Source organism: Protopterus annectens, chromosome 13.part0, assembly GCF_019279795.1.
Source record: "Protopterus annectens isolate FY-2018-M chromosome 13.part0, PAN1.0, whole genome shotgun sequence".
Taxonomy (NCBI): domain Eukaryota; kingdom Metazoa; phylum Chordata; order Ceratodontiformes; family Protopteridae; genus Protopterus; species Protopterus annectens.
In genome coordinates, this window is record NC_056747.1 from 360,673,461 (window position 1) to 360,697,619 (window position 24,159).

The 24,159-nt window shown below is 41.0% G+C and overlaps 1 protein-coding gene across 1 annotated transcript in view; it reads left to right on the plus strand.

Moving 5' to 3' along the window:
* Positions 1-2,041: 2,041 nt before the first annotated feature.
* The window catches only part of LOC122787321 (RNA-binding protein MEX3B-like), a 41,295-nt gene continuing 19,177 nt past the window's right edge, over positions 2,042-24,159 (plus strand). The window contains exon 1 of the mRNA XM_044053966.1: positions 2,042-2,844. Coding sequence (XP_043909901.1) covers positions 2,283-2,844 — 562 coding nt within the window. The 5' untranslated portion in view covers positions 2,042-2,282. The remainder of the gene's footprint in view (positions 2,845-24,159) is intronic.

Here is a 24,159-nt window from a genome sequence, read left to right on the forward strand (position 1 = left end):
GGCTGTGTGAGCCACCTTACCCTCATCTATGGCTTTGGTGACCGCTCTGATTTAGGTAATGTGCTGTGCAAGTTGGCTTCAAATTCAATGATGACCAATTTAGAATATTGCTTTACATATCAGTTTCAGGAATAAAATCTTTCACCTCATTTGCAGAGTGTGTGTGGTCATAATATTCTTATTGGGCTAATCATGAACTGAACAGTGAATTCCAAACATACTACAATTGGGTGTTGCAGTTTGTCTTACATTCGAAAGACCTGTTATTGTGCATGAACCTGGTAAGCTTGTAAACTGCTAGTAGATGTTTGGGAGTGCATACATCTTGCAAAGGACTGACTTTATGTCCAATATTGTTTCTTTGCCTTACAATTGTTGCTTGTTAGGCTCTGCCATCACCTTGAATTGAATTGAATGAAGGAATTATGTATCCTTATCCACTTGTTCACTTTTTTTCAGAATGAAATGCTCTTTTTCTTCCTGAATTGCTTTATCAGCAGCAGCAACGTAGGTGGCTGTATCCACACTGTCTGCAAGACCATCGCAGAGATTCAGCAGTTCTGTTGGATTCACTGAAATAAAATTATAGCAGGGCTGAAAAACACTGCTACTCCTCCTCAATAGCTCTCAACCTTCCACCTCCAAAATGAGGAACACATACTAATAGCTTCAGCTTGGAAGGTCATAGGATGGTTAAACTATGCTGGTTAATGAATGAATATGATTAATTTCTATTTACCAGGATTTCACTTAAAAAAAATGCCTAACTGAATGTGTGACAGTCAGACCCTTTCAATGTGGAACTTTGAAGAACATGAACTTTTTAAAACCCCAAATGAGGTATGTTCCTCGTAAAGAGTTACACTTGAGGTATGACCCCCCCCCCCCCCCCCCAAAAAAAAAAAAAAAAAGTAGATAATGCTGTGGGACAGCCAGGGAGACATTCTTAAAGAACTTGCAATATTCCACACAAAACAGCCATGTGCCTTTTTTTTTTTTTGCGGAGGTGACAAGACAAGCTAAGAAACAACTAAGTCATACCTTTTCTATGTAAGAGGTGAATAAATATTTTTAATAGAGGAATGTGCGCAGTGGGATTAGGAATAACTGTGTGTAGGATGTTGCTATTCTTTCTTTAGAACTTTCCTGAAATTGAAAAACACAAAAACAGCAGAACTAAGATGTGATATAATACCTTTCGCTGGAGCACAAGTTTTATTATTAGTGCTGTCACTTATTATATTACTTCTGTATGCCATTGTTTTTGTGATTTCTGCTTGGGCACCAACAAGGCATTTATTTTTGTAACTATTCTTACACAAAATTTATTACACATTCTTGCCTTTCAATCTTTGTTCATTTTAATGTTATACAATTAAATCGTGGCTAAACGTTGCCCTTGTGGTCCAGATATTCTAACCCGGGAAATACACATGACGGAAACGTTTTAGTAGAACTTCTTCCTTTAGACAAGTGCTTGAGTTCCTTCGTTCGTACCTACGTACATTTAAGTTTTTTTTCTGAAACACGAGTGCAATGAAGATTGGTAAAAGAATAAGCCTCTGTTACTTTTGCAGCGAGATACTGGGATTCACGTTGGACTATAGAGCCTTAGCTGTACGCTGTCAAAATGTGGTCCTTCTCTACAGTAAGAAAGGGTGTCCCTCCTGGTTTTTGTTTTCGTTAAATAAACAATGTAAAATGTGCCTTAAAAAGTGGTACGTTCACTGGGAATTACACAGTCATAAAATACTATACATCTAAATCAACCTACGGTCGCGAAAACAAATCTTTTTAGGACTTTGCACTTAACATCAAACTGCTCTAAAAAAGCAGCGCTCCCCGAATTTAAATATACACCGCAAACCTATGCACAACATCGTTCACGCTGTCAATTCCAGCATATAGGTCATCCCAGGACTTTTTTTTTAATAATCCTAACACACGCGACTATTTTGTTCTATTTTCGGGCAAGCTGACGTCAGACAAATGGGCCTGACGCAGCCGCACATGCATGTGTCCTCTGACCCGTTGTTGTGTGGGGGGTGACATCACGATACTGTTTGTGGGCCCAAAACCTGCTGCGCGCGGCGGAGACGGCGTACAGGAGAGTACAGAATAACAAATCAGATTCCAGGAAGCAGCGAGACAAAGAGGCACTGGCAAATAGAGAAGGGGGGCAAACACGCGCTTACGGCTGCGTCGGCGAGAACGCAGCTGAATAGTAAAGCTGTTCGAACATATTAGGGATTTATAGACTCTTTAAACTAGAAAGGTGGTGCATGCAAGAAAACCACGGTAGCAAAAGTAGCAGCCTAGCCTGCAAGTCAGCAAGCATGCCCAGTTCTTTATACCATGCAGATATAGAGACGGCGGGAGGGGGGCCAAGCCTTCTTTTGGGGGGCCGTGCAATGGTAGCCGGGGCTCTACGAGAAACTGGCGGTGAAATACAAAACCACGACCACAGGGAGACAGAGACTCTGAAGTTCACGTTGCAGCAGTTATCTATTCTGGGTCTAGAAGACAGCTGCGGGAGTCTCGCTGCTGTATCCCAAAGCGTTGAGGATGCTGGAGGTTGCGTTGTAGAAATTGATGAATCGGACAATAGTAGTAAGCTTGACAATGGAGGAAGTGGTGGGGGACTTGGAGGACTGCAGCTGTTACCCCCTGCTAGTCCTTGTAGTAGTGTTTCACAGGATCTTTTTAGTACATTCAGTCCTTTGAGCCATTCAGTTGTGAGCGAGCAGATGAATGTGATCGGTAACCGTAAAAAGAGCGTAAACATGACAGAATGTGTACCGGTACCTAGCTCGGAACATGTGGCAGAGATCGTAGGCAGACAAGGTAATCCGAGTGTGTTTTATTGGGTATTCTGCAGTGGGCAGCTGAATGGATTGTGAGTGCTTAAATGTTTTTGGCTTATACCCTGTAAATATGAGCAGTATGTTATGAGAATTGGTTATTCGAGAGCTCCGCTTGTTTTTATACCATTTCTAACTTATTGAAACGACACGAAGCATCAGTGACTTTGAAGTTAACGCTACTTAAATTTGTACTGGTGTGCAGATCCATTTTAAGAAACGGACCCATCCCCCATGTCTTTTGTTCATGCGACATGAAGAAAGACACATGGGTGTAGTATTCTTTTGTTTAGAGACAAGTCTGGTTTCATTCTGTAAGGGAGCAGTTGTTTTCAAAAGTTAAGTGCTGTGCTCTTAAGCAGTGATTATTATTATTTTTTTGTTATCGCAGGTACCTAAATAGGTTATGAGTTTACGATCATTATATGATCCCAAGTGTTTTACCTCTGTCAGTGGAAGTATGGAAAAAAACCTAATCTTATGTTTTTTGCATAATTTGGGGGTGTCTCTTGTTTTTATTTATTTTGAATGTTTTTTTTTGTTTACTTTGTTCTGCAAACTTTAATTGTTGAATGTTACCTTGACCTTGAAGGTTAAGTTTATTCTTGGATTCACCTGATTTTCTGATCTGAAACTACAGCACACTGGATTGTTTGTAGTCAGCCTTGTGCCTTTCTTATTATAAAAGGGACCAAGGGCTTGCCCTGGCTAGCCTAAAGGTTTTGTGGGACACTGTTTATATATACATACATACATACATACATATGACAGACACTTTCCGGAAAGTTTGAGTTGCTCACCTCTCTTTTGCACGTACACGTGCATATTTGGAGGTGTAGGTTGCAGACTTGCACTTCTTTTTCTCACGATTTTTTGACGAGTGTCACTCCTCACCTTGAGTAACAAAACGACATTTTTTTCTTAAAATGTCGAGGTTTTTTTATACGCAAGAATGTACATAATTAGTTAATCTTGGTAAATGAGTGCATTTGAAGTTTAAATACTTATTTTTTCATTGTGGCTGCAGTTATAGTGTTATTTCCCTATTGTTCTCTTTGTTGGAGAAAGCCACGCTGTGATTAGCATGATGACGCCACACTGTCTTCTTCCTATTGGGCACTAGGTTAAGACCCACCCATTTAAAAGGACAGGGGTCCCATATAACCTATAACAGAAAACTTGCCTGGTCATCTTGCATTCTTTGTTCATTTATTGTTTTTGTAAGCTGCTTTGAGAAGTATTTTTTATAACTGTTGCTGATTTTGTTAAACACAAGCACCGGCCCTGGTATATGCACAGCACCACATTGTGTTAATGTGAGTTTTAACGGCTTCACTCCCATTAGGTCGAATTTTGTATCAAACCTTTTGTCAAAACTGCCATGGTTCTGATTGGATTGATTTTATTCAAAATGATGGCTAATTTTGTTATACAAAATTAGATGTTTTTGTAATAACTTGTCTTATAAGAAGTTTTTAGTTGGTGTTTATGGTATTGAGTGATGTGTTGGCACATTTTTTGTTTTGTGGCACAAGGTTTCATGTTCTTTACATGTGATTGTGACGTTGTAATAGTTGTACAAGTAAAAAAATGCCTTAACTTGTAGAACATGGAAATGTTGCTACCCGCTACTGTGATTTTTTTTTTTTAAGTTTTTTTCCTATTGAGTAAATCCTTAGGTGTAAGTTATGAAATATATATTTAGACGCATAAGGGGGAGGCGCTGTGAGCCTATATTGCTTAAGTTTTGAAGACACCAACTCCGTAAACAAAGGTGAAATAAAATAGGTGTGTCTGCACAATAACAGAGTACTCGAGAAGTTTGGAGGAGTGCAGCAAATGATGTATGCATCAGCAACCATAGATAAATAATAATCGCAATACTTGACACTTGTGTATTTTTGAGAAAATGAAGCAGAGTTATTGCATACTAAGGCAAATGTTAGAGTTTAGGCAAAGTATCTACTGTTAAAGATTTTTCTTCAGGATCTTGCCTACCACTATAAAACTGTTTGAATTTCTGATGTCATAGTAGTAGGTACATTATCCTTTTTTCTAAAATTCCATTCTTTGAAGATTTTAATGTGTGAGAAAACACTGTGAGTGGTTTTGGGGGGATAGAAGGAAGTACAATTTCATAAGAACAGTTTGTGGATGATTGGAACAGTCTTGCTGAAAAGGTGTAATACTCAAAATGATTCAGTTCAGGAGTGTGTGGATCATGCTTAAGGCCATGTTTATAAATAATGACTGGTATAACAGATAACTTGTGATTCATCCAGTTGAATAAATTAATAGTTGTTAGCTGTGTAGGTCTTTACCAGGCATAAGCATGTTTCCATTTGCCAGGTAAGGTAGTGAACAGACAGGAACGATCAAGCAGTCTTTATATACCAGCATATAATTTCTGTTGAAAAATAAAAAATGCTTTTGCTGACCCATTGTATTTTCTTAAAATCTCTAGGCATGGAAATAACATTCCTAAATTCAACAAATCTGGGAGTACTTGACAAAGCAGTCGAGATTGACATGTAGTTAGTATTCTAATGCACGTCTTTCGGCTTTTTCCCGGTTAGGGGTCACCACAGTGGATCACCTGTCCGCTCATGATTGGCAGTGGAGTTTTACAGTGTCGAGTTGCCACTCCTGCGCCCAACCTTCCACTGAAGGCACACACATTGTAGCAAATATCTATATCTCACCTAACAATACCATAAAGCCCTTTGTTGCTGTATTAGTGATCCTATTTTTTTCTTGCAGCAGTTTGTTTAAATGTTTCTGTTTTTTAAGTATGAGTCATGCACTTTATCAGTTTGTTGTAAGCTTTGTACTGTTGATTTATCTAAGAAATTGTATATAATGCTTTGTCTTTAGGTGACGTTTTCTCCCGTTATCCACCAAAAAGGGGCTGTTGGATCAGTTGGAGTTTTAGGCCTTCTGGTATATTGAATGAGTGGGCTCTGTCTTAGTATAAAAAGACAATAGTTAGGGGCATTGAAGTCTGATTGAATGTGATTTTTTTTGGATAGAATGTTTTACAGAAGGTGTTTGGGTCACATCTTAATACTGTATTGTGTTTTTTCAGGGAAATGTCATAGAGGTGGGTTGAGAAGGATTGGAAAGGGGTAAGAGAAAATGTGGGGTCAACATTTGTGCTACCTTACCCCTATGTATTTTTACTGTCTTTTTTTCACTTGCAGGTTATGCTTCATTTACTGTGGTTATAAGCTGACAATAGTTGCCCTTTCTCTAGATTATGTATCCTTTCCTATTTCCGTGCCATCTGTACCAGTGTGTGGTGTTTTTTGTCTATTTACTGTTTTTTTTTTTTTTTTCTGTTATTCATAACCTTATTATTTGTATCCATGCAGTGCTTAGAATATATTGTTTTTACCTCAGACTGAATCTGAAATAAGTTCATATGGATTAGTGCTTTATCCTATTAAACATAAATATGTTTTTTCAAGAAGCAAAGGTAGTGGACTGGGAAAGAGTGGCTATGCCAGTCTATACTGTAGATTTGGGAGATGGGTTCTGGAATGAGAAGGCTTGGGGCTACTTTTGTCATGTGCTTCCCTACCCTACCCAGAAGAAAGTGTCAGAGCATTGTATGGGTGATCGGGATATTGCTCAAAGTATGATAGCCATTGTGGTCATTCTTCAAGTAGAAAGGAAATGTGTCGTGCAACTGATGTATTAGGAGGAGAAAACAACAAAGCATCTTTTGTCCTTACTTATGAAGTAGTCAAAAGGCAGTGAGAGTAACATGTACATTTGTTCACATGCCCAGTCCTGTCTTTGGACTTCTCATCACTAAACTATCTGTATATATGGACAGCCCAATTCTCCCATGTCTTCCTTGCCAAGACTTTCCATTTTTGCTTTAACTTGTAGAGAGCCTCTTTGTCCTTATCTCTGTTATCCCGTTCTCTGTTCATTAAAGAAAATACATCTTCATAATTCTTGCATGGTAATTTGCTTTTTTTAATCATATTAGTTATGTAAAAACCTAGCAGCTGATTGAGTTTAGTTGCCCCTTAATAAACCTGGCTATAACCCACCTCTTCACCGGCATTTGAAATTTGGCAACTGCTACTTTCTTGCATCACATCTGGCTGTTAACTGCCAGATGCTTCCTATTAACTGCCCCGCAGCCCCAGTATGGCTGCAGTGTGATCTGGTATTGTACCCCCTGTATCCTGCAAACCCAGTCCCACTTTTATTATGCTTTTGGCCCATCAGGCACCAACTTTTACACTTTTGACTTACTTGTTCTCTGAGGTTATATTGTCCCTTATCTTCATTTCTGTCCGACATAGGCCGAAAGACGCAACTGTTTTGACTCCTGTGTAGTTTTTCATACTTCCTCCCCTTTTTCTGTCTACATTTTCTTTGAACGCCATCTTTTCTTTTTTCTTTCATTCCTTTGTCTCAAAACAATGATCTGTTGTCTGTATCGGTTCCCCACAAATCCATAACCTGTCTACCAACCTTTTGACTTGGACCATTGGTACCAACTTTCATTTGCATATTTGTCATGTCTGCCAGATTAGGTTACCCACAGTTTTCTATCTTTAACATTTATTATGACTTAGTCATGTTCCTTCATGGCTGCAGTGAGAAGTATAAAAAAGTTATTCCCCTCAGCTAATGCTTCTTAACACTGCCTGTGTTTACCAGGCCACACAGTATTATTCCTGTTCCTGACCCTTTGTTGTTCTGTAAACCTAGCCAAATAAAAGGTTTTTTTTTTTTATATTTATAGAATGTTCCTGTCTATTGGTCCCTTTCTACTTCCTTTTCTTATTCTTTTATTAAATCTTACCCCCATTACATTTTCTCCACCATCTTCACTTTATGCTTCATCATGCTGTGCTCCTCATTAACTAAATCAAACTGCTGTAAAGCTCCTTTAAAAACTTAGACCCCTTTTCTACCACCTCTGCCCAGCACACGTACCCTTTTCCATCACTTCTAAATGTACTATTTTTGCTTCTGTGACTGGATTAGTCCCACAAGGCCAGTGCCTTCTGTTCAGTGGAGACCTGAGGGGGTATTAATACTGACTAGGGAAATCTGACCAGGGTACTAAAAATTCCAGCCATTCCTTTATCTTTAGTCTCCATATCCCCTTATTGTCCTGTATGGTTTTTAGTTGTATACTAGGTTAAAGACCACTAGGGCGTCTATCCCTGCAAAATGTGATCCACAAGTTTGATTTATATGGGGGTGATTTACTGCCTATGTCCATCAGAGACACGGGCAGTAGATCAGAGGTGAATTTCCAATTACCCTTTCAGATCTTGGGTGGCAGTGTGCACTGCTTTCCTCCTTATCCATCGTCTTGGTGACCTTTTCAAAGAAGTCCACCAGGTTCAGTAAGCATGACATTGTTTTGATAGAGCCAAACTGGGATGGTTTCAGTGTCTGGAGGGCTCCTATGTCCTTGTTTATGATTCTTTTGATGGCTTTAGAAATAAGATCTAGTGGGTCTGTAGTTTCCAGGATATGTTGAAGGTGCTCCTTTTTGGCAGAGGATGACCATAACTGTCCTCCGTTCTCGTGGCGCAAGGCATTTTTTTAACACTGTAGTTAAATAGTGAATCCGGGGATCCTGATGAGTTGTATTTTAGTCTGCTCAGGAGGTAGTTTGCCTTGGAATAGTCCTGTTACTGATTTTGCTGGGTTTATAGAATTGATTTTGATTTCGAAGGGGATAGCTTTATGGTTGGACCTTACTAGGGAGGACGAGGTATTGGGGGGGGGGGTGCAGCATTCTTCTGTATTTGTGAGTTTAAGAAGTTCAGAAATCTCTGTGCCTGTAGATTTCAGGGAATGTAGGATTCCCAGCCTGTAGAGGGTAATTTAAGTCTGCAGTTAGTAGGGTGTTAATGTTGGCAGTGGTGGTGCTTTGGTTAGCATTGTCGCCTTGCAGCAAGAGGTTCTTCAGTTCGATTCTTGGCTGGATCACCTTCTGTCCAGAGTCTGCATGTCCTCCCTGCCCTTGAGTGAGTTTTAAAGACATGCAGGTAGGTGCGTGCATGTGTGCGCACCTTCTGTGAAGGTTGGGTGCCGGGCTGGCAACTTAACACTGTAAAAACACCACTGCCAATCAATCTGCGGACCAGTGATCCACTGTATTGAACCCTAACCAGGAAAAGCAGAAAGACATTGCATGAGTAGGGTGTTAGATTGGATGGTAAGTGACTTTAGTGGGTCCAGGTATGCACTGTGAGTTTTATGGGATATTGAGGGTGATGTACAGCTGTCTGGGATGTGGTATGGGATTTTATCTATGACTATCTGCACGTAGAGGAACTCTGGTCATTCCTGTTTGACTAACCGTGAGGTGTGCTTGTTATTACAGGACAACAATGGGATTCTATTATTAAATGCTCAGTTTCTGTCTTTTTTCTACCTATTTACTGCCCCTGCTATGAATAAGCAAAAATACAGCATTTAAAATATGTTAAATTGTTTCTCTCCACTAGAACAGTGCCTTACTGTACTGTGGTGGTTTCACTTTCAAAAAACTTTTGTCCTGCGCTTGCTGCAGTCTACAATTTATTGATGTCATCAAGGCCACTGAATACATGTAATTGTTTGGCCATTTCCTTCCCCAGACATCCCCACTACCATTCTAAAAAAACACCCATGCTGTGATGTCACAGCTCCCTGGTCCTTCCCCTACCCATACAGAAAGTAAAGGTTAGAACAAGGAAAACGGTACATGAGTCAAGACTCTTGCTTTGAGCTGTCAATCACAGCAGGTAAAACTCAAATTATCCTTAGCACTTTGACAGCTAGAGAAGTTAGGTGTGAAGGGGGGTGGGAGAGGAGTCAAACTAGTACAATTCATGCTTTACAAAAGACTGCTGTTTAGCTATTCTAAAAAGAAGCAACAGTAAAAAGCACTCTGAAAGTCTGTTCTGTGATATTTGCACTGTTTGTGTTTTAAGTAACATTTCATGCTGTTCAGTGACTAACTCGCTGAAGTACAGCAGTGTATGCATGTAAATTCAATTCAGTCACAGGGGCTTTAGGAAGAAAGAAGCCTTGTGATTTTTTTTTACTGACAAGGATTGCATTGTGGGATACCTAGAGACAGATTAAATCAGTATTACTTCAATATGCCAGACCCCATGTGGTCAGACTGAGAAATTACATATAAAAATATATGTAAATAGTCCCAGAGTGGTGGTAAAATGTAGGAAACACCAAGCCATGATGAAATAAACATATTTTTGTCTGTGGGTGCGGTTCTCCTTTAATGTATATTAAAACATGTCCACCTGTAGTCCTTGTGTAATAGTGTGGAAGGCACTGAAACCCTGCACTGCTGGGATACTCTGTTTATGTATTTCTGTCTTTATATAAATTCATATCCATGCACCATTCTCCTCCTTTATTGTATCTTTTAAAAATACATGTGCATCTATTTTGTGAATTTTTTTCTAACCTCTGTCTTTGCCCTTCCCTGTCTGACTTTCCTTCTAGGACCCATGATATTCCTTAGTATAATTCATAGTTCCTGTGCGCGCGTACCTTTTTTTTTTTTTTTTTACATACCAAGTGCTCTATTGTCCAGAATTCTTAACCAAATAAGTTAACAGGCATGTTACTGTCTGACTGCACAAAGTGCTTTACCAGCTTTTAAAGTTAGTAAGACCTCTGTTTCCACACACTCTTTTTTTTCTTCCTCTCTCTCTCTCTTTTCTATAGCTGGTAGTACATGGACTAGAGAAAGCACTGAAAAGAGTTATGATTTGGGTGTCTGAGCATTTATATCACGCTATCGAAAGATGAAAATAGCGAGCGCTATTTCATCGAACCTAAATTATCTAAACCACAATATCGAACATTAAGAACAGCAAATTTTTTCCTTGGGGAAAAAATTCGCTATTCCGAAGCACATACAACACAAGCACACCTAAAAAATATCAATACACACTCTTATAGTCCTACAACTAACCCTACACTAAACCGCGCATAAACTATTCACTTGCCTTAACCCAAACCCTAAGGTCCGTCACTATCGCACACTCGCCTAACAAGCGCCCTAATCCCAACGACCACACAATCACACACTTAGCTGAACCTGACCTGTAAATTTCCACCACAGCGCTGAAAATAGTGAAGCCACAGAACCGGCCAACCAAATTCTTTCTCTAGGAAAGAATTTGTCGTTCTGCAGCTACACTATTTTTAGCATTCGCTCAAAACGGGTCGATATTAGAACATTCAAAGTTTTAAAACTTCGATGTTCTGATATAGACCAGTCTAATGATAACCCATATTTTGTGTTCTCAACATGGAGGCCAAGATTCACCCTCAAGCTTTCCTACATTACTACCTTTTGTTTGCAGTGCCTCAAAAACGAGCCCGGGTACAGAATCTCATACTTACAGCTGAAAATAAATCCCTGAAGGTTGTGCTCAATAGCCTGCAACCTTCTCTGCCACAGAGCATTGCCTCACTTATAATGCCACCTTTCCACCGTCCCTTAGTGAGGATCCAGAAGCCAAGCTTAACCCTATATATGTACAACTTTCCTACTGTTCCCCCACTCCTTTTGCAGGACTCGCATCATGCTACTTTTTGTGTAATTGTTTAAAACAGCCACCACTGCTTTTTTCTAAGTCTGTATATTCCTTTCTGCTAGTCCATGAGGTAAGAGACATGCTAATGTACTTCCTGGAATTTTGCATGTCAGCATGTTCTGAAAACCTCGTAAAATTCTGTGCAAACTTCTTGCATCATTGATGAGGGCTATTGCTGCAACATGATCCTCATTGCTCTTAAACTTTTTTTTAATAGCCCACCACCTCTTTTCTGTAGTAAAAGATGACTTAAGTAGTATGTTCTGTAGTGCTTTGCTACCCACCTTCCGGCAATCAGTTGTCACCCGATCCTGTTCCAGCTTCTCTGTAGTACTTGTGTGTGTGAGTGTATTACATTTACCTTTAAGGCCCCTGAACCGGCGGTAAACATTACTCAAACCGCTGAATCACTTACAAATGCCTTCTACCAGCACCTGCAGGGCTGCATGGATCAGGCAATCCCAAGCAAAACAAAGACCCTTTGTACCAAAGGCAAGCGTCCAGTCTGGTGGACCCCAGCCATAAACAAACTCTACAACAAAAGGAGAAAGCTACTACAAGATAGAGCAAAATCCTTAAAAGGTAAGACACCGCTGATCACTATAAGTAAAAAGCTAAGAGCTCTCATAAAATCATCCAAAGCTAATTTTGAGAAAAAAATAGCTAAGGACTCTAAAGACAACCATAAGGCATTCTTCAGCTATGTCAGAAACCTAGGAGGAAACTCCCAGATATGCTCAGAATTAGTTCAAAATGATGTGAAGATTACTGATCCTACAGACATTGCCAACATACTGGCTGACAGGTTCAGTGCAAACTTCTTCCCCCCCCCCCAAAGGAGAGATATCTATACCAAATGATTGTAGCCCCCCAAACATCTCTAACTCCCAGGTGAGAACTGCTCTCTCCAAGGCAAAAAACACAGCATCCATGGGACCTGATGGTGTCCCCGGTTGTGTGCTCCATGAACTCAATGAGGAATTAAACCCACAGTTAGGACAGCTGTTTAATCTTAGTCTCACCTCCGGATACGTACCCAGGGAGTGGCGCACAGCGACTGTGGTCCCACTCCACAAAGGCGGTGCCTCCACCGACCCTGGAAATTACCGTCCCATTAGCTTGACAAGCCTTATCTGCAAAGCCATGGAGAGGATCATAATGGATCTCATAAATAAAGACATAGGAATTTGCAGACTTTGGATCCAACCCAGTTTGGCTTTGTCAAAGGCAGATCATGCCTCTTAAACTTGGTTGACTTTTTCGAAACAGTCACCAAGGCCATTGAAGGAAAGGCAGTCCATACAGCCTGCCTAGACCTGGCGAAGGCTTTCGATACAATACCCCACTCGGGCATCATTGATAAACTCATCAACTTAAATGTAAACCCATACATTACAAGATGGGTTGCAAACTGGCTGAGTGACAGAACCCACAGAGTCAGAGTTGCTGGCGCCATGTCAGACTCAAAGCCTGTCACAAGTGGTGTACCACAGGGCTCAGTCCTGGGCCCACTCTTGTTTGGCATCTACTTTTCTGAAGTACAAGCAAACATAGGAGGGTTATGGCTGACAAAGTTTGCAGATGACTGCAAACTGGGCGCCGTAGTTGAAAACACATCCGACACAGATATCCTTCAGAAGGGTCTCACAGAAACGGATAACTGGTGCCAGAGCCATAGCCTAAAGTTAAATGGCAAGAAATGCATAGTCATACCCTTCGGGACAAATAAGGTCACTTCTAGCTACCATATAGGAGGCAATCCCCTGATCACAGAAAAAGTTATCAGGGACCTGGGAACCCAGGTGGACAGTAGCCTTTCATTCGACATCCATATTGCTAAAGTAGTTAGGAAGACCTTCTACATTGCCCACCTTATCATGAAGGGATTCGCATCTAGATCAAGGGAAGTCATAGTCTCCCTATACTCATCGCTCATCAGACCCATGATCGAGTACAATGCCCCATTCAGAATGTATCTGACCCGACACTTGCAGCAGCTGGAGAGGTCACAAAAGTTCCTCACCAAAAGGATAAAGGGTCTCAAAAATCTGTCTTATGCTGCCCGACTGAAAGAACTCCAGTTATATTCAGTTGCTTACCGCTTGCTCAGAGGTGACCTATGCCTGACATACAAGGCCATGTCAAACCCAGATTTGATGAACATGCTTCATCTCAAAAAATCTAGATCCCTCAGAGCCACAAGGGCGGGAGACTTAAACCTCGACACGGTTATTAATAGGACGTGCTGGAGGGATAGATTCATCACCCAAAGACTCCCTATGCTATGGAACAAAATCCCGGTCTATGTGAGGCAGAGCGCCTCGCTGGCCTTGTTCAAGAGGAATCTTGACCAATGGATGGGGGATCGCAGATACAACCCAGGGGTTACCTCAGTGTCACTGTTAGACAGAGGCACAGCAAAATAAAGGGCATAGTTTCTCCAAACTAAAGGGGTGGCGTAAGCCACAAAACTATGGGCTAGGCTTATAAATGCCCTCGGGCAGATAGCCTAGTATGAACCTATGAACCTATAACTTACTGGCTGTTGCTAAGCAAGTTTTCATGATGTTTCCTCAAATGAGCGCAAGTGCTGCCAGTGACACCACTACTAAGCTACCTACTGCATTGTAAGGCCTTACCTTTACTGATTACAGTCATAACCTGGTCTCTTGAAAATCATCAATGTTTTATGAAAGAAAGCTGTCCTGTGTTCCTGCAGTGGAAAAGACAAGGCATTTTGCTGTCTTCATTTGTGCTGTAGTAGGCCTTGTGATAAAAGCAAGAAAAACACTGCTGAGGGAAGCTTGATATGTATTTTCATATTAATGTTTTCTAACTCTTGGTTACTTTGTTATAGGTAGTCAATTAGTAGGTAATAGGGCCCCCTCCTATTCTCAGTTTTTATTAATGACCTTAATTTAACAAGTCCTCAAGCTACCTGCATACAATATGCAGATTCAACATTAATGTGCTCCGCTACTTCATTATCTGAACTCCAATCCCTCACCCAAAATGTACTTAACATAGTGGAAAACTGGTTCCTACAGCGCTGCCTTCTCCTGAACCCCCAAAAAACGAAATTAATGCTCTTCAATCCGACAAGAAAGTCCTCACAAATGGACCTTACAGTATTATCTAATAATGACAGTGTTATATCTCCTGACCAAACTCTTAGGAGTTACAATAGATCATAACCTTACCTTTGAAACGCACATCAATACTACAATAAAATCAATCAACAGAAAGCTAGGACCCCTTTACAGGATTAAAGCCTTTCTTACACCCAACAGCTAGAACTACTATTGCTCACACCCATCTTATCTCTACCCTCCTTTACACCTCATCCATTTATACCAATCTTTCTAAAAACACCTCAACAAACTTGCAGCCTCCTATAATAACATTGCCAGATTTGCCACAAGCTCCCCATTCAGACCTCACCATTGTCACAATCTAAAACAACTTGGTTGGCTAGAACTCCATAATCGACTTCTATTTTACCAACTTAGTATCACACACAAGATCCTCTATCACCCTAGTAATACTCCAATACTCACCAGCCTTATTACCCCCAACACAAATCTTTCAACCCTACGCTCCGCAAATAAACTACTAGTTATCTATACATAAATCTAAAAGTAAGGCTGGGGACTCTGTTCCCTAAGATTGTGGGTAAAACTTGGAACCTGATTCCCAGGGAACTCTCATCTCTTTCATGTACACTAATTTTCAAAAAGCAACTCAAATAATACCTTAAAATCACTGGCTATGTCCATGCACCAACCCAGATGAATCATCTCCTTCCTTCATACTTAATCTATACTTACCTCACAACTGCTGTGCTTTGTCCACCTTCCTATTAACCTCAGAGTGCATTAGCTGTCAGCTAACTGAAGTTAGTACTAACTTGCCCTTTCTTAGAAGCTACTGTAGAGCTTGTTCATGTTTAGCAAGCTCTCTACTCTATGTACTTGTCTCTACCATATAAACATGTCACTATTGTCTTGTAAAATTTTTTTGATCAGTAAGTTACTATGTAAATAGTTTGTATTCTAGTATTAAAAATGTACGGTATCTGATTGTTGCTATATTGTCTTGTAAAATTTTTGATTGCTAAGCTACTATGTAAATAACTTGTATTCTAGTCTTAAAAATGTACTGTATCTGATTTTGCTATTATTTTTAGTGGAGCTTTTCTCCCCGGGCCTCTACTGAAAATGGACATGTATCCAGTTGGACTAGCCCGGTCAGCAAATGTAAAATAAATGAGTAAAATAAAATAGTTAACTGTTCATGTGGGCCCTGAGACAGATATGTATTACTGTCCTTTTGTATCCCTCCTAGTGACAATGTAGCTGTACCGGAAGATATCCTAAATTGGATATCCATAACATTTCCACAATAAGAAAGAATTTACTAGGTTATGTGAATGTCAATTGGCTGGGCACAAACTCTAACTCTTCTACATCTAGCATGAAATTGTATGGTTTCCCACAACTAATTAATAGCCCCACACATTGTAGCAAGACATCAAATTCTGTGTTAGACTGGATCCTACTATTAGACCCTAGCAAATGCCCCATCACAGGTACAATGGCAGACTCTCCTGGTGATTATCTCCCAGTCTATATGACCAGACATCTCATCTTTAACATCTACAGTTAAACAGCATATTTATAAAACATGCAACCTTTGAGTTGTAACCCAGAAATGTTCATTACTACACAATCCTCTGTTAACTGCAACTTCCTAAAAATCCTTCCCTTAGATGATGCTGTAATTGAATTCAGTGCAAAAATATCCTATATAGCCATGCTCCTCCTAGAAGGACAGCAAATAATTCATTTGGCTATCCAAAAAGAGAAGAATGTTAATGCACGATAGAGAAAAAGGCATGAGAAGAATGACAAAAATTTATAAAAAGGCATCAATATCAAAAACTTCAGGATGCTTTGCAATTGTACTAAAAAGCAAGTAAGTGAAGACAAAAAAAAAACACTATACAATAGCTTTCAGAATAATATTAAACACTGTCTTTAAAAAATCGGATGTCCATTAAAGAAATCTTACATCTAGGCCAAAAATTCAACCCAAACCTCTCTCCCGATAGCTCAACCACTCAAAACTGCAATACAGTTCAATTCTTATTTGTAGCTAATATAGCATCTCTAACCAAGGATTCCTCAACATCTAATCCCAACCCTGCCCAACAGCCAGGTAACACATCCACTTTCACCTTTCAGATAAAACATCTACTTTCAACTTCAGACCTGTGTCCACATCCTATGTCAAACTACACTTAAACTGTACTCTGTCAGCTGATGACTATCCGAGTAAGTACCTAAAAATAGCAGCCAGTAGCATTGCCTGTCCTGTGTCAATCCTTATAAGTAGGTCAGTCTGTGAATCCCACATTCGTTCTCTCTATAAAAAGTCACACTATCTCTCTGCACAAAGGAGGACATTCAACAGACATTAACTTTAGACCTATAGCAGTCTTATCTCCCTCACCAAAATACTTGAAAAATGTATTCACTAACATTTGCTTGACTGTTTCCTACAGGAAGAGCTCCTACCCCTACACAACATGGCTTCCATCCTTCCAATAGTGCTAGCACTGCACTTCTAATCTATATAGGTATTGTCAGTAAAGTTAGAGATAATGGCAAACTAGTCTCTTACTTATTTCTAGACTTGTGTAAAACCTTCGACAGTTTGTTGCAGCAAACGTCTACTTCAAATGTCTTCACTAGGTCTCTCTCATCCCACCCTTCCGTGGTCCAAAAGCTACCTGTCCAGTAGGTACCAGTCAGTAAAGTGGCACTTCATGCTCTCTCCTCACCTCCCAGTCATCACTGGTGTACCACAAGACTTTGTCCTTGGTCCCCTTCTCTTTAAAATTTTCACAAACACCCTCTATACCTCCACACAACAGGCCACCCTAATACAATATGCAGATTATTCCATTCTCATTTGCACATCTGACAACATGGTACACTTCAAAAAAAATTACTCGGAAAGCTTCAACAGCCACTGAAACATGGTTATATCATTCACAACTCATGCTCAACCCAAAGACCAGACTAATACTTTTTTCCCCAAATCCTCCTCCTTAAGAAAAAACACAATTTAGTCGTCTCTCTCTCTTGGTAATGCAACCATTGAAGTAACTTTTTATAACAAACTGTTGTGATAGTGACGTGCATATACACAATTGCATAAGAAAAACTCGTCAAACTAGGAGTTGCTTTACAGATCCAAAACATTTCTCACTGATGTGACCAAAACTACACTTGCCGCTGCTCATCTCCTCCCCACTCTTCTTTATGGTGCTGCTCATCTCCTCCCCACTCTTCTTTATGGCGCTTCTGTCCTTACTAGTCTCCAGGCTTCACAAGACTTAGCCTAGTACCAACCTATCAGCCTTAGGGCCTATACAAGCTTAGCCATAACAATTCCCTGGATATTTCTTCCCACCTTATTTACTTCCCTGGACCCCTGTCTAGCAGGGAGACTGACGTGATCCCCGGGGTGAATCTACCCATCCCCCATCCAGTTGTCAAGGTTCCTTTTGAAGTGTGTCAAGGAGGCACTCTGCTTGACATGTATGGGGAGTCTCTGGGTCAGGAACCTATCCCTCCAGCTCAGGGTTTGACATTAAGCAGAGATTGCCTCTGAGTAGACGATATGCCACAAAGTATAGCTGGAGGTTTTTTTGTTTTTTTAAGACTGTCAGCATATGGCATCTGCTTTAGGCCTGTGATTCTTTTAGTGAGGTATTTTTGCAGCCTTTCCAGCTGTTGCAGATGTTTTGTGAGGTACATAGCAAATGGGGCGGTGTACTCTATAATGGGTCTCATGAGGGATGATCACAGTGGGACAATGACCTCCTTTTTTTCTGGATGAAAAGCCCTTAGTGATGTGTGCCACATAGAAGAATTTCCTGACTGTTGTGGCAATGTGGTTATCGAAGGTGAGACCACTGTCCACCTCTGTCCCCAAGTTTCTCCTCACACTTTTGGTGTTTAGTGTGCTGCCACCTATGTGGTAATTCATGGGTACATGGTTATCCCCTTTGGGAAGCAACATACATTTCTTGGCATTCAGCTTGAGCCCATGGTTTTGGCACCAAGCATCTGTTTCTGTAAGGCCCTTTTGTAGAATATCCACATCATTTGGGGATTCAGTTTGCAGTCATCTGTGAACTTTGTTAGCCAGTGTCCCTTAGTGTTGGCCTATACTTCAGAGAAGTAGATGCCAAACAAGAGTGGTCCCAGAACTGAACCCTGAGGTACTCCACTTGTCTGGAGCTGGATTTGGAGTCGGCTACTTTTACAATCTGGGTTCTGTCAGTAAGCCAGTTGGCAACTCGTCGAGTGACATATATAGGGATTTATGCCCAGCTTAGTAAGTTTATCTATGATTCCGGCTTGGGGGGTGGTGTTGAAGGCCTTGGTGAGGTGCAGATACGCTGTGTCCAGATACGCCTTACCCCCATCCACAGCTCTGGAGACTGATTCAAAGAAGTCATTCGGGTTCAGGAGACAAGATCAGTCCTTCACAAACCCAAACTGGGTGAGGTCCAGTGGTTGAAGGTTGCCAATGTCTGTTTAGAAGTTCCATGCCCTTACAGATCAGGCTCGTCAGACTGATCGGATGGTAGTTCCCGGGATCCAAGGTGGATCCCCCTTGTGGAGTGGGATAACTGTAGCTGTGCGCCACTCAGTGGGCACGAAGCCTGAGGTGAGGCTATGATTAAACATGACACTTAGGTGAGGTGCCAGTTCATTTTGTAGTTCATGTAGTACACAGCCTGGTATGTCATCTGGTCCCATGGGTGCTGTATTCTTAGCTTTGGAGAGTGCAGTTTCTACCTGTGTGGCTGTGATTACCTGGATTTGACAATCTTTTGGTATTGAGATGGGCCCTTTAGGGGGTGAGAGGGGGGGTGAAGTTGGCACTAAATCGATCTGCCAGGATATTGGCAATATCCTTGGGATCAGTATATTTAATGCCATTCTGTTGTAGCTCAGAGCAGATCTGAGCATTGCCACTTAGATTCTTAACATAACTGTAGAATGCCGTGTGGTTGTCTTTGGAATCTTTGGCATTTTTTTATTTTCGTAACTAGCTTTGGAGGATTTTATGTGGGATCTCGGCTTCTTACTGAGGCTGGTAAGGGAGTTTTTTGCGTCCTGGGATTTTCCTCTCTTCTGCCACAGTTTCTTCCTTCTGTTGTATAGTTTATGGCAGGGGACCACCAGATTGGCTTTCTTTTTTTGGAGGAGAGCGTCTTGGTTCTATTTGGGATGGCACGATTCATGCACGAGTGGATGTGCTCGTACAGTGCCGAAGTGTAGAATTCAACAGTCGAACTTTCATCTCCCGTCTGCGTGTGTGTCGTGAAGTTTGTCCCTTCTGACTTGAGTAGCATGAAGTTTGCTTTGGAGAAGTTTTTTTACAGAGGTTTCCTTACTTGTGAGGTTGGGGTGGGATGTCGATGTTAAGGGGTGATTATCTTATGGTCAGTTCTGACCAATGAGGGGGTGACCACTGGTGTGGAGCATCTATCTCCCATGTTGGTAATGACCAAGTCTAGGATATTGTAGCCCCTGGTGGGGCAATGGATTAGTTGATCCAGGGCGTTGGAATTTATGAATTCCAAGGACCATTGGGAAAAGATGTTGGTACCCAAGCAGTTTTCCCAGTTAATGGCAGGCTAGTTGAAATCGCCCAGTATTAGGGTGTTTGGTTATATCTTAACATTTTCCAGTGTGTTTAGAAAGGTGGTGTGAGAATCTTGGGGCATGGTGGGGGATCTGTAGCAAGCTTTAATTTGGATTGTAGTCTTACCTAGTGTTTGCACCTGCAGAATTTCAGATGCATTGTGTTTGGCAACTAGCCTGGAGGTGTTAATATCCTTGGTGAATATAGACACTCCTCGGCCTTTCGTGTTTTGATCTTGGTGTGATGGCCATAAAGTGTGGTAAGAGTTGTAGCCTGGTATTGCAGGGGTGCTTTCTGGAGCCTTGAACCAGGTCTCAGTTACTGCACAGATATTGATGTTCTCCATTTTTAGGAGTGCCTCGAGAGAGTAAATTTTGAGGTTTAGACTTCCAGCATTGAGTAACATTACCTTCAGATTTTGCATACTTGCATCTGTTACGCTGGTGGTTTTGTCCTTTGAACCTTGCCTAAAAAAGGCACTATAGGGGTGGCAAGAGCTTTAGCCAGTAACCTGAATCCCAGAGGTGACAGGTGCAGACCATCTCTGGCAAAGCATTGTGGTTTGTCGATCATGTCATCCCAGGCAGACAGATACTGGATCCACTTTGAAAGACACCAGAAGTTTGCCAATTGTTTGTCCATCATTTTGTCCTTGTACTGTGGTATCATTCTGGGCGAAGGCATGATGCTACTCGGGGCTAGGATCATACCTTCCTGGGCCACATGATCCGAGAGCTCTTCCATGTCTCTCTTCATGTAGTCCAGGGAGTTATGTCTTAAGTCATTCACTCCAACATGGACACTGACAGAGTCTTATTTGTACTACTTGTGGAGTGAGTTGAGTGCATGCGTTATGTGGCGGATCTTGGCACCCGGCAGACAGTTGACTGTAATTTTCTCATTGTTCAACCTGGTGAGTGGGACATCAGTGTGCCTGACTATAGAGTCACCTATGACTAAAGTGTTGGGTACGTTGTTTTGCCTTAGGAGCTGCTGTTGGGTGGCACACTGGTGTTGTGAGCTGTCACTTTGATTGTAACTGGTGTGGATAGCTCTGAATACAGAAAATAAAGTCTTGAAAGCAGCAGAGCCTGAGATCTGGACTATACTAGCTAGGAAAGGCATGAAACGAGCAAGCAAGATGGTATTTTTTTTTGGGGGGGGGGTTAGAATAGGCTAAACAATGCAGTAATACAGTAAATAAACACACAAAAGGCTAACACTTGAGTGTGTAGCCCTCCCACTTGAACAATGCTGTAACAAAGTTGCTAATTTTGCAGCCCGTACCCTTTTCAGAATCCACCACTGTGTAGCACTGAAAAGTCTAACTTGGTTAGAACTAACATATACACAACTTCTTGTCACCTTTTAAAATTATCTAGCATCTATTTGCCTGTCCAGCACTAAAAAGCATTCTATACAACTATGCCCCCCGTTGGCCATTGTGATCCAGGGGCCAAAAACTGATGTCTACAAACCTAGCAGATCTGCTGGGAATTGTTTGTACTCGTCCAAGGTTGCTAAGGCTGGATCATTTTTCAGTATTGTGTTAGTGTGATGGTTGCAGGATATGTCATGCTTGCTGATGTAAACTGTTATACTTTTTTTTTCAGGTGTCATTAGCATGGACTACAACTAAATGCTATTTGTTATGAGAAGGCTGCCTTGGAAGATTTTTGGTGTCCTCCAGAGAGTTTATGATGGTACCAAGTTTAGTCATGCGCAAACTTAGTCAGCCATAAGCTCTTACCATTTATCTTATATTTGACTCCTGAGAAGGGAATACCAAAGAAAGTAGCCCAAGGACTGAATCCTGGAGTACACCATGAACAAGTCTCTGGGAAGAGTCAGAGCTGCCTGCCCCAATTTCCTGGGTTCTGTTTGTGAGCCAGTTTGCTGTCCAGTGAGTTAAGTCAACCAGGTTAAGCAGGTGGGATCTACCCAAACTGTCTTTGGTCAAGTGTGTGTAGGTTACCCATGTCCTTACTACTAAACTCTGTAATGACCCGTCTGTAGCCTTCCAGATGTTGCTGGTCAGACTTATGGGTCTCTAATTACTTAAGTCCATTGGTACCCCACCTTTTGTGCAAGGGGGTGTTTGTTGCTGCCTTCCATTTGTTCAGCACAAAACCTGATTGGAGGCTGATATTGAATAGCCTCTAGGTGGGGTTGACTGGTATTGTTTTAGGCTGGCTAGTGGGTACCCTAGTATATTATCTGGCCTCATAGAAGCAGTATTCTTGGCTTTGGAAAGTGCTTTGAGGACTTGTTCTTAAGAGATTTGAGGAGCATGTGCATGTGGGTATATGATCTGTGAATGTGGTGAAGGGGTGAAGTTGTAGCTAAATTTATTGGCTGTGCCCTCAGGGTCGGACTATGTGATATAATTTGCTGTTAGTTATGTGCATTGCTTGGCATAGTTTTTGAGGTTTCTAACCGTTATAGAGGGCCTTATTGTTGTATTTTGCCCGGGTAGCTGTTTGTAGCATTGGTCAATTTGATCAGGGTCCGAAGTTCCTTGTTAAGTTTAGTAAGAGCATTTTTGACATTGAGTTACTTTTATTATTGCTTGCAGTGAGTGTTTTCTTTTATTCTAGAGCCTTTTATGTTTGGATTACAATACAGGGGTTTATTTTTAAATTTGGCATATTTACTTTGAAGGAACACAGATGCATCTATGTGGCTATTCCCACATGCATAAAATTTGGTGGTGAAGGATTTTACTTGCACACTGTGGTCATCAGGTTGGAAGGGGGGGTTGTTGAATTTAGACAGTTGCCACAAAGTTTGTTGATTGGCCTTCACGTAATCTCTGCATACTGAGGTATTTTAAGATGTTTCAGGCTTTAGTCTTATGAAGACTGATTTGTGGTTCAGCTTGACTTTGGAGGAAGTTATAAATGGTTGGGAATAGCGCTGTTCCTTATTGGTGAGAATCAAGTCCAAGATTTTGTCTTCTACAGCTGTTGAGCAGACTAACCAATCCAGAGAGTTTGTATTTATGAAATCCAGAATTCTCTGTTGTACATTCATGGGGGTGTACAAGTTTCTCAGTTGATAGAGGAGTAGTTGAAGTCCTGTAGGAGAAGGTTGTTTTGGCCTAATGCATAGGGGCTCCTTACTAGTCAGCTGGGGTGGGTCATAGAGGAGATTGTATTGTTTGCTATGATGTGATACAGGGTTTTGTTACTGCTAAGTGTAATGCAGAGGGGTTCCATGTCATTATCTTGTCTGACAAACCTGGAGGTGAAATTTTTGTTTTACAAATACACAAGCACACACATGTAGTTATTTTGACTGAAAACTCATTTGATTCATGATCTCTGATCTCAGCATTCGCTGCCAGAAGAGTCCTTATCCTTGTACTCAAGTGTTGTATATGCTCCTGAAGGAAAACCTGTGCCTGGCTTACCATGCTCTTAGAGATCCGGTTGTCATTGGTCACCTTTTCCTCAAGTCAAATTGTACTGCTTGCACTGGAATCTGATATCAAAACCTTCATAAAACTACTCAGAGTTTGTCATCACCCAGTGCCTCCTTCTGCTCTTGAGTAATCTCCCCCTGCATGTCAAGTAATGGAATCATCCTTCAAATGTAGTTTGGACAGTTGAATGGGTGCCCTTAATTTAATTCCAAAATTACATAAAACACAGCAAACATTTCTGGCTTGATACCTTTTGTCAGTGCATACAAACATTTCTGGTTTGATACCTTTTGTCAATGCATACAAAAAGTAAGTTAAAAGGCAGCCTTTTAAAATCTATCACATAATTCATGAACCAGTTGAAATACATTTTCAGTTAATGAATCATTCCATCTTAACTGGGTAGTTGCATGGTAATACCATTAAAAATGCTGCTCATCTTAAATTGGGTATTGTTTCTGAGGGGACTTGGCATATGTTGGCATTGTAAGTATTCTTTACACCTGTCTGATTGTATTAAAGAAGTGGCAGCAGCTGAATCTGAAAC